The sequence below is a fragment of the Hipposideros armiger genome, unplaced genomic scaffold, assembly GCF_001890085.2.
Source record: "Hipposideros armiger isolate ML-2016 unplaced genomic scaffold, ASM189008v1 scaffold_315, whole genome shotgun sequence".
Classification (NCBI taxonomy): domain Eukaryota; kingdom Metazoa; phylum Chordata; class Mammalia; order Chiroptera; family Hipposideridae; genus Hipposideros; species Hipposideros armiger.
Window position 1 is genome coordinate 302,297 of NW_017731665.1, and position 14,576 is coordinate 316,872.

At 44.1% G+C, this 14,576-nt stretch overlaps 1 protein-coding gene across 5 annotated transcripts in view; it reads right to left on the reverse strand.

Moving 5' to 3' along the window:
• Positions 1-521: 521 nt before the first annotated feature.
• ADCY9 (adenylate cyclase 9) overlaps positions 522-14,576 on the reverse strand; it is a 136,928-nt gene continuing 122,873 nt past the window's right edge. For 3 of the 5 annotated variants that reach the window (XM_019660327.1, XM_019660326.1, XM_019660329.1), the window contains exon 11: positions 522-11,237. In XM_019660327.1, the coding sequence (XP_019515872.1) occupies positions 10,046-11,237 (1,192 nt within the window). In that variant the 3' untranslated portion in view covers positions 522-10,045. The remainder of the gene's footprint in view (positions 11,238-14,576) is intronic. The other 2 variants (XR_002126000.1, XR_002125999.1) reach the window with 2 other exon arrangements.

A 14,576-nucleotide genomic window follows, 5' to 3' on the forward strand; every position in this document is an offset into this window, starting at 1 on the left:
AATCAGAGCAAGTTGGCACCAGACATGCATCCCATCCGTGTTCCTTAATGAAGGGGTTTCATTTTCCTTTTGGCTTAGGGAGAGAGACCCCAAGGGAGAGGACGCTTCTTTGCCTTCTCTCTATATTTTCCTGTCTCCACACGTTCCTCCTTGAGGAAAGGGGCCACTGAACTGTCCAATCTCAAGGGTGGCATTCAAGGCCCTGAAAACTTGCAGCTCTACAGTGTGTTCTGGATACTTCTACTCAAGCTAAGGGGAGTTAATGGCGGCCCAGAAGAAGGCAGCCTGGATCGAGGGCTGCGGCACCTTCTCCCTAAAGTGCCTGCATCTGGATTAAACCAGTTTGTGACCCCCTTGGACTGCACAGTGCACACACACAGGTAAGCTCTATGTGAATTGGCACTACATTAAAGACAGGTTTCAGGAGTCTTCCAGGTAAATTCATTTTCTGGTTGATAATTTATATTGAGCACAGTTTTTACTTGAAATTGTGCCAAGCGCAGAATAAATAAGCAACAACATTTGAGTTAATTATACTGTATTTTGAATTATTTTCCCAGCGTTTCTCAATCAAGAGTGTGAAGTTTTCTCTGATACAGTAAAACATTTTAATATACAATAGATTACAAGGTCCATAGCAATGAATGAAAGATAATGTGCTTTTATCTATATACAGAAATAGCTTAATAGTTCACAGATATAATTCTTCCTGGTTTTGGTTGACAGAGCATAAGCAGTTTCTTATTTTTTTTATTTACAATTAGGCTCCTTCCCTTATTTAACTGAAAGGAAACTCTGAGTTCCTCTCTCAGCAGTGCTTTTATCTTCTGGAAAAGAGAAGATGGTTAAGTGTAAATGAGAAAAAGGTTGGAGGGGAGGAAAAAAAGAACCACAAGCACTTTCTACAAAATACGATGATTAAAAAAGAAAATTATCCATGCTTTGGAATGGAAAGATTATACTCTTCTGTGATGTCTTTCTGTATTTCATGATAAGCAGGGTGCAGTGCCCATGCGTAGGAAGCCTCAGTCAGCTTGTGTGACAGAAGGTCAGTTTTAGGATAGAACATATAATCACTCACAAGTCAAAAGTCTGCTTGAACAAACCACGTTATCCCTTCACAGTGATATACCACCATCAACAACAAAAACATGCTCTGGCCATCTGTCAGGAGAAAGCTGGAGGGGGCGATGTGACTGGGTCATGTTACACCCCCGCTCGCGGGTCTCACAGAATCGGTTTTGGTATGAGGAGAACTGCATGGACTGAGACAGTGGAGGTTGATTTTCGTAATTGGATCATCTCAGGGATGGTTAAATCCTGGAATGCTGTCTGTTACAAATCATGCAATTGACACAGGATTTCCAAGAGGATGTTAAGGCTTTGGGTTTTTCACTTGGTGCTCATCTCTGTGTTGTTACTGGTGCTTCGGTTTAATGCTGTAGCATGAAGAGGGTGCAGCCGGAAGCCCTGCTGGCACACCCCGTCTGATGGCTTATGGCGGGCCTGCAGCTGTGGCACTTGAGGGGCGCAGAGATGGCTAAGGGCTGACTGGGAGCTGAGCCGAGCTGCATTATGTCACTGAATGTTGGTGAACTGCACTTATTTGACATTCCCAGCTGGTCCTGTGCTCTGTTCCTGCCCAAGTCCAGGGGCAGCTTTGGGGCCCTCAGGACCATTGTTGGAATTGGCTGGGGTCTTTATGGGTTCCATGCTGGCCTGAGAGTCTGGCTCACTGCTGCGGGGCCCAGGAGCAGAGGGACGAAGATCCTCCTTCTAAGCCCAGATCAAGCCCAGTACATCCAGTTTGCCACTCTGGCAGCTTTTGGTGTCTGAAACCGGAAAGGGCTTGTAGACAATATTCTACAAGGGTGGTGGGTGCCACAGGCTTGCCCAGGACCTGGTGGCAGTTTATGGCAACGGGCTTGGAGCTTCTCAAGCTGGGCCAGTGCACGAGGTGTGGACTAGGAAAAGTGTTACAAGCAGAACATGAGGTCCCCAGAGTTCACCAAGAAGCCAGAGAGACAGCAGGACAGTTGGTGCTGTGTTGGGGCTCAGAGGAACTGGAGAAAGGGAGAGCCAGTCTCCTCCTCGCTGCCATATGGTCTCAGGGCACACTGGATGCTCGCACGGGCACTGGCAGAGCTCCTGCTCCAAGTCATCCACAGGGCTGTTGCTATGGGCACGGACGCACAAAGGCTTGTGCTTGCACGGTGGTGACAAAAGCCACCGGTCGGGAACACAGGAAAACTCTTGGAGTTCTGGTAACCATCGAATGGCTAATTCACTAGCACATGCTAGGTTTTCTCTCAAAGCACGCAGGTCTGAGCCTACTGCGATTCTGCCAACAAAACAAATAGTTGAAGGAGGTGAAGAAATTTGGAAATTAGATGTTAAAAGGATTGAAGCAGCCCACTGTATTGACGATTTAAGAAAAGTGAATTGAAGAATTTGGATCACTATCCATATGATTCACAAATAAATTCATTCGATACATTTTGTCCTATTTGAAATACTTTAGAAAAAAATGATGCTTTTATCCTAGATTATCTGGATAACTGCTTCAAATCTTTTTTTTTCCAAATAATTTTACTTTATCTTCTTAGGCTTTATTGAATTAATTTCCTGAAAGTTTATATAAATGACATTCTTCCATGTTAAAAAACATACCAACAAATCTGAGCGTTCTTCCTGTATCATGGTAGATTAGGGCTCTTGAGAAGTCTATGGAAGTCTTTGAGTGAAATTTTTGAGAAGTACAACTTGTCATGCAATTACTATAAATAGGAGACTAAGGACAGTATTCACACATATTCTTCTGTGCTAAATGAACATTCTAAATATATCTGTGATCATCAGAAATCTATATTCTTGAGAAAAAAGAGATATCATTCTGGCAAACCAAAATTACTAAAGAAAAGTTCCACCAACACACCACATTACAAAACTTGCTTCTAAAAAGTAGACTCTGGGCTTCCTCAGTCCTCTGTAAATAGTCAACACTTTTTACCCAATATTCCCCAAATGGTGTGCAACTTGCAAATTCTATTCTATGATATTTATTTCAAATTAAATGGCCAAGTAATATTGTTTTTTTCTTTCCCTCTAATATTTTCCTGAAATGCTGGAGATGTACAGATAGATGATAAGGGTGGTTTAAAAAATACCTAACATTATACAGAATAAAAAATTTTATTGTATAATCAATACAAAAAACCACGATTTTGTGTTAAAGGTACATGATCTACTTCTGTTAAATTGGCAAGTACTATAGAACACCAACATAATCTGTGTTTTACACTGATCTTTCTGAAGGCACCAACCAACGTGTTGCAAACTTTGCCTATCTTCCCTGATGGTCTTTGTTAGCATGTGGACACAAGTCCATATGAACACTTGAATGTTAAAATGTCTCCATGTTAAGCACACAATAGATAATAACTTAAATATCCAAACCCATAATTCAAATAGCCAGTGTTACAAAAAGAAGGGGAGAAGGAGAGAGAGGAAGGTGCAGTTTACCTTGTTGGTCACTTGCTCACTATTGTCTACTCTCACCATTTTAAATGCACAATGTCCCACTTCACCACCTGGATTCTTTGTTCTTTCCTGGCAAAAGAATGGGGAGGCCAAGAAGTTAGATGGTTTGGATTTGCAGCATGCTGTTTTCTGGCTGTGTAGTTGGAAGTCCTAGACAACGGGCTGAACCTGGGCAAGCCACTCAGTGGCTCTGAACCTGACTTTTCAAATCTGTAGAACAGAAAAAATACCTCTGCCTAGCTACTTTGATGAGGCATCATGAGGACAGATGGGGTTCCAGGTGTTTTAGAGTTCCTTGGAAGAAACGTGTCATATAATGGGAAACTACTTTACATGTAGAGGCATATTTGCATATGTGAGAACTGAATTTAGTGGCTAAAAAGTTACTTTCCTTAAATTAATAGAGTCAACTAATGAAGTTGCCATAGTTTTATCTATATTCCTGAAGTTAGGGAATGAGCGTGGCATGGCACTGAAACCTACTTGGGAGGTCACAGATGATGGTGGCATGGGGGTGAGGGCACATGTGTCCTTGGAGAAGAATGGCCGCCCATGACACACAGAGACAGAACTGGGGAGGGCGGGTCCTCGGTTGAAAAATTCCCAGAGGCCAGTTCTAAAGACCACAGAGGTTGGGAAGCTGGAGAGAAAGGGAGATGGCTGTCCTAAGAAGGCAGGCATGGTGAGCCGCTAAGGTTTGACTTGAGCACAAGGATGTCTGTCTACCCATGCCCAAGGGAATCCAAGCAGAGCATGGACGTCAACATCACTCTCCTTTCCCATTCTGCTTTTCCCCCAGAATCACATGGACAAGTTCAAACAATTCCTCTTTTCTGACACCATTCCTCACCCTAACCTAGAGGGCAAGACTTTTTGTTTGCTCAGAAGATCAAGGTCAGAGAAAGATGGAAAAAAGAGTAACTCTATCAAAAGGCTGCTGGAAGCCTGGCTGTCTTACCTCACGGCAGGCACAGGGTGGAGATGGGATCAGGAGACTTCCAACCACCATGCTTCTCTCCGAGAGAAGGGACGTACTTTACTGGGTGGTGTTATTCCAGAAAGGCGCCCACCAGCCAAATCAGTCCAAGCCACTGCCTTGTTCTGCTCTGAGACACTCGTGCTAGAACCCCCAATCACCGTCAGGAGAGGATTGTTTTAAAAATAAAATGTCTATCTTATGAATAGCACGTGGAGTGGCACCTCTCTAGTTCAGGGTCCAACATATTGCTGTAGTTGTTTTTCTCCGAACATTTCTCATCTGTTGCTCTGAGAGACTCAACAATCCATAAGATCATAAACATGAAAATAATCTCTAATGGGTTACTGAAGACACCAACGAGCCAGTGTTTTAAAACGTCAGTGAGGAGAGGGATGTCACTATGTAACCTGAAGTATCTTGAACTTCCCTTTAGTTTACTGGTGGAATTCACAACAGTAAAGTCATCATTAAAAGCAGCTTCTAATCACAGCTGTTCCTTAAATATTCTCAAGTTTCATAGTGAATTTAACAATCTCAAAAAAGGGAGCTTTGGCATTATTTGGCACAGTAAGTACTCAGTAAATACTGGCTGTTACTTATCTGTTGGGAAGAGTTTGACTAACTTTATATATTGAAAAGCTCTTTGAATGACTCTTCAAATATATTTAGGTAACTCAGACATAAAACTCTAAAATATAATTTTGATTGGAAAAGTATAAATAAGCAACATTAACATGTTTAATCAAGTTCCCAATGGAGAGCCCAGAAATGCTTGGAAACTGGATCTGCAGATAGTTACAACTAAAAATCACCGTTTGTCTAGTTATTGCAGATCATGGGTATTTTATTTGGATCCAGGAACTCCTGCAATTGTGTGCAACATTAAGAGGGTTTATTTTCATGTGCATTTTTTTTTTTTCGTGGAGAAAGGAGCCACAGCTTTCATCAAACTATCAAAGGCTTTGTGAGCCAGAAAAAGGTTCAGAATTGCTGCTGTTGATGACAGGTATCAGGAAGCACTAATATTGCTCAACACATCATTGCTTAATTCACTTCTCCTTCCGACTTTCAGGCCCAGCAGGAATATGAGAATTCCCCAAGCTTAAATTACTCTAATACATAGTAACAACTCTCTGGAGTCATGTTATTAAAAAAAACCACAATTTTTACAAAGGAACCATATAAAAATAGACACTCGGGAGATTTTAAACTTACACGTATATGGTGTGCAAGTGTGTACTTTTTCTTAATCACTTCCTGTCACTTATCTCTTTTCCCAGTTCGCTTCCTTTTCCTGGAACTTGGGATCTATTCCAGGTAGCCACAATGATAGATTCCCACAGCAGAACAAAGCAACCACGTGTGAAAGAGATTTCAGACAAAAGAGAAACCAAAAACAGTTAAGTTCTGAGGCTTGTTGTGAAAATTAGAGGCGGCCTTTCAGGACTGTTTGAGAAATGCTCTAAGTTCCTGGGTGCCCTTTCTAGTCAAGAGACCCATGTTCTCATAAGACCTTCCATGCAGCAAAGACTGCCATTCTCTAACCTCTTGGAAAGGTTCCTAGGGATGCCTGTGGCACAGTCTGGGGAGGAAAGAATGCCCTCCTCAAGGTACAGTGTCCTCACTGGCATCAGGTCCTAGCAGAGAATCACCTACAAGCTCGATCCCTGTGAGCTGAGGAGCAAGGATGGGCGGGTGCACACCTCCATCTCCCTTTACTGATTCTACAAGAGGACCTCTGTGTTGATTGCTCATAAATACTGGACCCATCAGGAAAAATCCTTTCGGGAAAAGGCTCTAAACACCAGAAGATCCAGTTTGGCTCCAAAGTTGGAGGTGTTGTGAAAACCTAGGGTATGTATAAATGGCATGATGTTTCTGGGAAGAGAGGCTCTGTGACTTCAAACAGATTCTGAAATGGCTTTGTGACTTCCCTGTGATACGGGCATTCCCAGGAACTCTGCAAGGGAGAAGCTACATGGCACATCTTTCCAGGAAATTGAATTCATTTTCTTAGTCAATTCCTCTCTTAAGATATTGCAGGAAAAACTACTTAGAAGGCCTAATAAAACAAGGATGTTGACGTAAGCAAAACTAGTCCTGCAACCTGCTTTTTATTTTTTTTAAGTTCCATGTAAACATAAATACTTCTACTCCAAAGTTAACTGTAGCAGATATGTTCATAAAACCCCGACCAAAACACATACACGAATGGGGTTTTGGTTCTTGTTTTTAGTTGCCTTGTTTTCAAAGTCATGACGCAAAAGAAAAGCCAATCTTCCTATTTCAGCCACGAATTGCAGGAAATGCGGGATGCCCCAATCTCTGAAGTGGTACTGGTCTTTTCAAAGAGGAAATACCAGGCATCAAATATTTAGATTTCAGAATATTTTAATGTCCATTTCTTCAGTGGATGCATTTTGAAATTATTAGAATTAACAATTTAAAAATAGTAGAGCAAAGGAAAGACGGAAAATGCAAACAGTTGGTTTTTGCTAATTTCAGATTTCTAGGCATGATGTGATTTTCCGAAACAACCAACCAAAAAAATGCTTACCTTAAAATTCTAAAAATGCAAACCAAGACAGATCTTTGGAAACTACAAATTATTACAGCCCACGGAACGGGAAGCACGAGGCCCTTTGGCTCTCAATGTCATGTGCAAATGTGCAGGTGTCGTCTCCACAAGTGAAGTCAGTGTTAACGGAGTCGTGTGCAGGTGTTGCATAATCTGTGCGACTCTTCAAGCTACTTAAGGGTTTCATAACTGATGCTCTATATTTGTTTGCATTGGATAAAATTATGTGCTTGTTTATAATACATATATATAATTTGATCTGACCCGGGGCCAAGAAAATAGCAATTGCAACTCAAAGCAACTATTTACACACATTCAATTCTGAAGTATTGCTTCCTGCCCTAAGTTCAGAAGAGGTATTGCCACTCTGAAGAATGCATCCGTCATGTCGGTAGCGCTTGAACCCGCTGCTTAGAAACCCGTCCGTCCTCCGCAACTATCTGTTCAATGCCAACAGGGTGAGACACACTGCATTTCCATTGCAGAGATTCTGTGGTTCCGTGTTGAGGTATACTTCAGAGCAGGGAACAGGGAAGGACCAGAGAGCACATCTGAGCTGGTTACTTAGGAAGGTTCAGGGCGTTTTTTTAAAGACAATTTTAAACTCTGGGTGAGCCGCCCATTGCACAATGCTGAACCAGACCATCGGATGGCACGATTCTCTCCCTGTGGTTTGCAGCTTCTCAGGTTCCCAGGGTCAGAAATCATAAACACCTTTGTAGGAGAGGCAGGACAAAAAAGAGTTTGGTAGGAAGGAAGTGTGTGCAGAGATGAACTTTGTTGAGCACGTTTTGAATGAAACAGCAGAGACGCCGGTAACTCATGGGCAACTGCCCAGCCCCTTAGGTGCCACCAAAGCTACAGGGCCTGGAGCGAGAAGGCAAAGACACAGGGCTGCACTCCAACACACACCTTAATACTGATGGAAGAAACCCGGAACGCGCCCACAATCCCTATGGACAAGGAGAGCATCAGGTAGTGTTTTCAAGAAAAAATAAAAATTCTGCAGTATTTTCTAAGAATACATTCTTTAGAAGCAAGAGGTATTGTCACAACCATCCTTTCTCCGACATTGGAAGAACAACAAAGTGACAGTAAAACCTGAAGGAATATCTTAGTTACTGAGAATGCTCTCAATTCCCCAGGGTGTTGAGATCCTGGCTACAGCTGCACAGCAAGGTGGTCATCCCATGCATGTCCCCAGGAGAGATGGCTGATCAGAATCAATATTTCATGATGCTGGAAATGGCAGATTCTGTACATACTTGGGGAGGAGGAGTGATAACGGGACTTAACACAGATGTGAGTTACATGCAGATTTATCAGTGAAAAACAAAAATGCATAGGGCACATCGGTGAAGACCTTAAACAGAGAAAGAGCTAGTCCTCAAATTATCCCATGAGCTGTATGTCAGCATCACCTTAAAAAAAAACTGTGACTATGGCAGGGAAACTCTAGCCTGAGTTCAGTTCTACATAAACTTCAAACTCCACGTGGCAAATCGTAATTATAAGCAGGATTGGCAACAAAGGGCACAGAAGTGAGTTTCCTAGGTTTTCTATACTGCCCCTGGTTCAACACCTTATTTGCATCCAGACAGTTCTATCCTAACGTACAGTGCAAGAACACCATTTAAAGAGGGCTGCCATTCGCTCACCGGGTCAAATCCTGTCACAAATAGGCCCTGCGCAGGCCAAGAATGGGAAGGATGGAGAAACTTCTTGAATGTGTGAAGGCCAAGACAGCGCCGGCACTGCTTCCCACCCTTGTGCTCTCCCCAGACCTCCTAGTTCACACCAAGCAGGGTTCTGATCCGATTCCTGCAGCGGCACGCAGGGCAGAAATAGCGGCATTCGATTTAAAAATGGTGGCAGAGGGTTTCTCTGACTCAGAGCACTGTGTCCGCTGGGGTCCTGCCTGGTCCCCTTGTTGAAGAGGGGACCCAAAGTGGCTAAAACACTAACAGACATGTTCCCATCCTCTGCTGTGTGCCCTCTGCTGCCCCCGGGAGCCTATTTCCCTTCGCCAGGATGACCCGGCACCCCCCACCCCCTTCCTGAAACACACGTTTCCTGATTAATAAATAAATAAATAAATGCAACCCTTAGACGTTTATTTTCATTTCCCTCTCAGATGAGTCAGACTCAAAGCCAAACCCCTTCGCTCCCAGCTGGAAGACCCCTTGGCACAGGGGCAGACTGAAAACAGCTTTTAAATACCTGAGGCCTGGGTTCACAAGCTTTGTTACTGGTTAGTTAGCATTTGGAATCCTGGCCTGCGTGTGGAGGTGTGGGGAGCTGGGCACCCACAGCCAACGAGGGCCCGGATGCTCTGGAAGGATTGGGGGGGAGGGGCACCGGGCCGTCCTGGCTGACTGCTATTCTCAGCCCATGTCCCCCCTTGACATCCTCTCTCAGGGAGTTACTGGCACTTGATCTCAGATTCATAAATGCAAGTGTGTGTGCGTGTATGTGTTTACATAAAAAGGTCAGGTCACTGGAAAACTCTACTATGTATACAGAAAAAAACAAACCTCAAAAATGTTGTATTAGCAAAAAAGAAAAAGTGTCCTGTGAGAGAAAGCAATAAAAATGATATCTTAACCACAGTTTTTGTTTTCAAAGTCCAACAACACCCAGTGCCAGGATCTCCACCTGCGGCCCCTGTCCCTAGACTCCGAAGCCATGGCCAGCCCCTGAAGGCACTTGTTCTCCACGCTGCTAAACGGTTACACCAAGGGGAGAGGGTTCCAGGGGGAGAAAAAGGAAAGCAATGGGTGAAAATGAACCCTGAATAACTGTGATCCACACAGAAGTTAGGGCTGCAATGACCACATGACACCACATCCAGGGATGGAAACTGTGGTGCCTGGAACGCATAACAGCCAAATACAAATATTATTGTGTTTTGACGAACAGAGCACCGTGGGCAGCATTTGCGCACTGCGTCACACACTCTTTGAGACATTGAGCTTGGTGAGTTCATTGGCTTCTTCCATCCCCATTTCTTCACAGTCGCTTTTCTCTATGGCTTTGCCAAATCGACACCTTTCTTCGGCTTTGACAGGCTCTTTCCAGAGTCTCTTTGAAGATACGTGAGTGTCCTTGGCCTGTGTGTTGTTCTCAGAACCCAGAGATGTCTTGTCTGAGTTCTGTACAGAAGGCACCAGGTTGGCAATCTCGTCCGTGGGAGACCGTCCAATGCTGCCATCCACCTGGACACGGATGTCTGGGGAGATGGACAGCTGGTGCTGTGGCACGACCCCATTGTCCGTGCACTTCGGGTAAAGGTAGGTCTTCATCTGACCTTTGCCCTTGACGTTCACCGTGCCCCTGTAGTCGAAGTCGTAGCCCATCTTGCTGAGGACGCGGTAGCTCTCTTCACTCACCTGGATACGACACTCCACCCCTGTGGTGTCCATCCTGCTGGCGATGTTGACGGTGTCCCCCCAGATGTCATACAGCAGCTTGGTCGTGCCAATGACCCCTGCCGTCAGGGGCCCGTGGTTGAAGCCGACTCTGAGCTTGAAGTTGAACCACAGCATGTTGTTGTTGAAGTCGTCCACTACACGCATCATCTCCTTGGCAAACTCGAACAGGATCTGCAAGTGCTCCTGCGGGTGGCTGCCGTCTTGGCACTGGGTGGCGTTCAGACCCGACGCGGCCATGTACGTGGCCCCAATGGTCTTGATCTTCTCAATGCTGCTGTAGTCTGGCTTGCTCAGGAGTTCGTCAAAGTCCCCGATCAGCTCGTTGAGGACCCGGTAGCACTCCTTGCCTCCCTCGTAGTTCTCCTCGTAGAACTCGCTGAAGTTGACAATGCTGGCGAAGATGACACCCCCGCTGTCATGGTTCTTGGAGTAGGTCTGGGAAACCTTCAGCTGCTCGGCCACATGGTAGGGGATGATGTTCCTCAGCAGCCAGTCGGCTTGGTCCCTCATACTCTGGATCTTGGTACGGTGAAGGTCTGCCTCCACGTCCCCATGGTAGTGAAGGCGGTAGCTGACTTCGAACTCTCGATTCAGGAACCAGACCAACAAAAGCAGGAGGAAGAAGACGAGAATCACCTCCTGGCCAATCAGGCTGGCTGGCTTCCTGCTGTCATGCAGCAATGAACTATTGCACAGATACCTCTCGGAACTGAAGAGGAAAGAGAAGAGAAAGGATGTACCTTCTTAAATGCATCTCTTAAAGAAAACGTTACTCTCCTACTTCCAGGTTCTGAAACTACCCAGCTAACCGGCATCTTGCACAAAGTTTTGTTAAACTCAAACCTTCAAAAACCTGCAGCTGCAAAGCAACCTGTTTCTGTTTAGTTGGCTGGTTAAAGATGTGGAGAGATAAAGACTAACTTCTGTAACTGATTTCTTTAATAAGTGCTTTGTAATTGCTTTATTTTTCAGAAGTCTAGCTTCTTGGTTTAAACAAAAAAATATTTTTTCCCCCAACTTTTTCTTTTGAAAAAACTCAAACCCATGGAAAGTTAAGAAACTGTAGCAAAACATTCATACATCCTTCTCCTAGATTCAACATTGCTAACATTTGCTTTTTTTCTCTGTCAGTGCACACACGCATGCACACACACACTCATCATCCGGGCATGCACAAAACGTGTGCACACATTTTTGCTGAGCATCCTGAAAGTAAGCTGCAGACATCATGACACTTCGACCCTGAATATTTCAGTACATATCTCCTACAAATAAGGCCATCTCCTCCGTACATAACCACACTATTATCATACCCAAGAAACTTAACAGTCTCTATCTAGTATACTCACTTTCTAGATTCCTAATCCAACTTTAGTTTTAAAAGACATGTAATTTTACAAACAATTTTTCTAAGTTCTCTACTTTCTACCTGTATAAAAATTTGGCAAAATAGCATCCCCCCCACTCTGGGTTAGTTCTGTTTTGTCAAAGTCATTTAAGGCAATTTTAACATTTTTAAAAAGAATATAAAATGTGTACTTTTAAGAGTAACACATTGTAAGAATCTCAACCAGTATAAACAATGGAAACTTGGTGTCTTTCCTCCAAGGTAACCAACATTGCCATTTTCTTGACATTTGTGCATTATTCTAATACACAGATGTACAGTAACAAACAGACTCCCTCCTGTGGCCTCAGGCTGTGTCCGTTCACTGCTGGGAACAATGTTGCAGTGACAGTCCTGCGCAGAGTCATCGGGCATGGGAATGAGTCTGTCTGTGGGATACACTTCTGGAAGTGGAATTGCTGAGTCATTTAAAATACTGCACATTTGCAATTCCACTAGAAATTTCCAAATTGCCCTTCTAAGGGCTGAACTCATTTCTATTCCCTAGCCAAGTGTGCTTTCAGGGGCTGTTCTCTGGTTCCACAGCGCTGAGGGGCAACAGCTGTGGCTGAAGGACTGGAGAGCCCAAGGAGCACACCGTTCTCTAAAGTTTATTTTTTAAATATAATTTTTTTTCATTTAAAAATATTACATACTCATCATAAAAAATTTAAAGAAAAAAGTAGAAAGGAAAAAAAAATTAATCTGTTGTCCTACCATCCAGAGGCAACCGCTGTTAACGTTTGCCGAAGTTCCTTCTAGTCTTTCTTCTATTTGTTCACAACACTGTGATTCTTCTGTTCATCTAAGTTTTGTACCCTGATGTATTTCTAAAGGACGCAGAATGGGCTACTAGGTTTTATATAACAATGAGCTGGGTCACCATATAAATATAATTATATATAAAACGGATAGGTCCTCAGTTTAGATAGCTCCATGGCACCGAAAGCTGAGTTTTTTAATCAAAGTGTTTAATGAATTTCACTGTTTCCTGTAGCTTAAGGATATTAAAAAATAATGAACTTGACCCTCTATGAAGCAGTCACAAAAGCCCTGGCCTTGGAGTGATGACACCTGGGCTCTGGGCTCTGTCCTGGCTGGACCACTGCAGAGTCCTAAGACCTTGGGCAAGTCAAGTCCTCTTTCCAGATCTCAGTTTCCTCACGTGTAAACTGAAGACGGGCTGGGGTATTGCTGAGTCCCTACTGGTCGAAGGCTCTGTGCAGAAAGGAATGAACGTAGCAGGCCTGTAGCTGTCATCTGTAGAAAGACCTGCCCGCAAGGGTGCCCCAGGCTGGCGTCAGACGACTTGGATGTGTGGAGGGGGTGCCCACCACTCCTTGGGGAGGGGCTCTCTAGGCCTAGGCTGTCTGCACAAACAACACAGTTTATGCTGAGTACCGCCCTGCCTTCTGAACCTGCACTTTTGGTACATGCTAGAAAGAGGGTGCCTATGTGACCAGCGTCCAAGAAAAACCCTGGGCTGAGTCTCTAAAGGGCTTCCCTGGGGGACATTTCACACGCACTGTCACAGCTCATTGCGGGAAGAATTAAGCATGTCCTGTACGACTCCACTGGGAGAGGGCTCTTCAAAGCTGGCGCCTGGTGTCCTCTGGACTCTGTCTCATGTGCCTTTTCTCTCTGATTTTGCTTTGTGTCCTTTCACTGTAATAAACCACAGCCATGAGTACGACTACGTGCTAGTCCTGAGTTGTCCTAGCAAATTATTGGATCTGGGTGAGTTTTGGGGATCCCTGAGACAGGTTCCATGACTCAATGCCTGTGAACCAGGAATCCAAAAAGGCCTCTATGGCAAGACACACCACACTTCACTTATTTATTTTACCAACTGTCACTTAAACAAATGGCAGTACATATTATGAATCTCAAGTACTAAACAAAATAACTATTTATTTTAGATGTCTACAATAGATTTATGTCTGGCCCCTCCAGCCTGCTGGCTTTAGAGTAGGGAGAGAATCTGGAACGGGAGAAAATAAGCCTTCTGTGTGTGTGTGAGCCCATCTCATTGGGCTAAGACCTTTCTTTCTATTTCTTCGAAGTGGTGACACTGAGGAACAGCCCTCTTTATGGGCAGATGTCACCAAGCCTTCAAGTTCTCTTAACAGCACGACTAGGCATTGTCAACCCCTAGTCAAAAAATGGGTCATGTGTCTGCATTTCCTCAGCTGCTCTACTGCTCTTGTCGCTTTTCTTGCTGTGCTGTGGCCAAAGCCAGCAGTGTGGCCCAACTCTGGAGACGGGCACAGGCCAGTCCGCTCTAGGAGGAGGAGGGGAGCAGCAAAAAGCGGGCCGGTATGAGAGGGAAAGGGGAAGAGACTGCACTGTTTGCTTTTATCTTTGCTTAGAGGGACAAGTCCTAATACACAGATTTACAGTTAGTACCCACCAGCTGCCTTGCAACAGAAGAGATGTGTAACACGCAGGTGGGAGAATTACTTCCGATCTATAACCCGCATTTCTTATTCTACTACAGAAGGAACAAAGGTGATGGCCCCATTCCTAAATTCAAACAGCAAAGGACAGTTCCAAAAGGAGGATTTTATATAAATAAATGCAAGAGTAAATCTATGACTTCATAGTTGGACATCAAATCATAAGTGAAAATTAGCGTAAAATACAGTACAATTCATTACCATG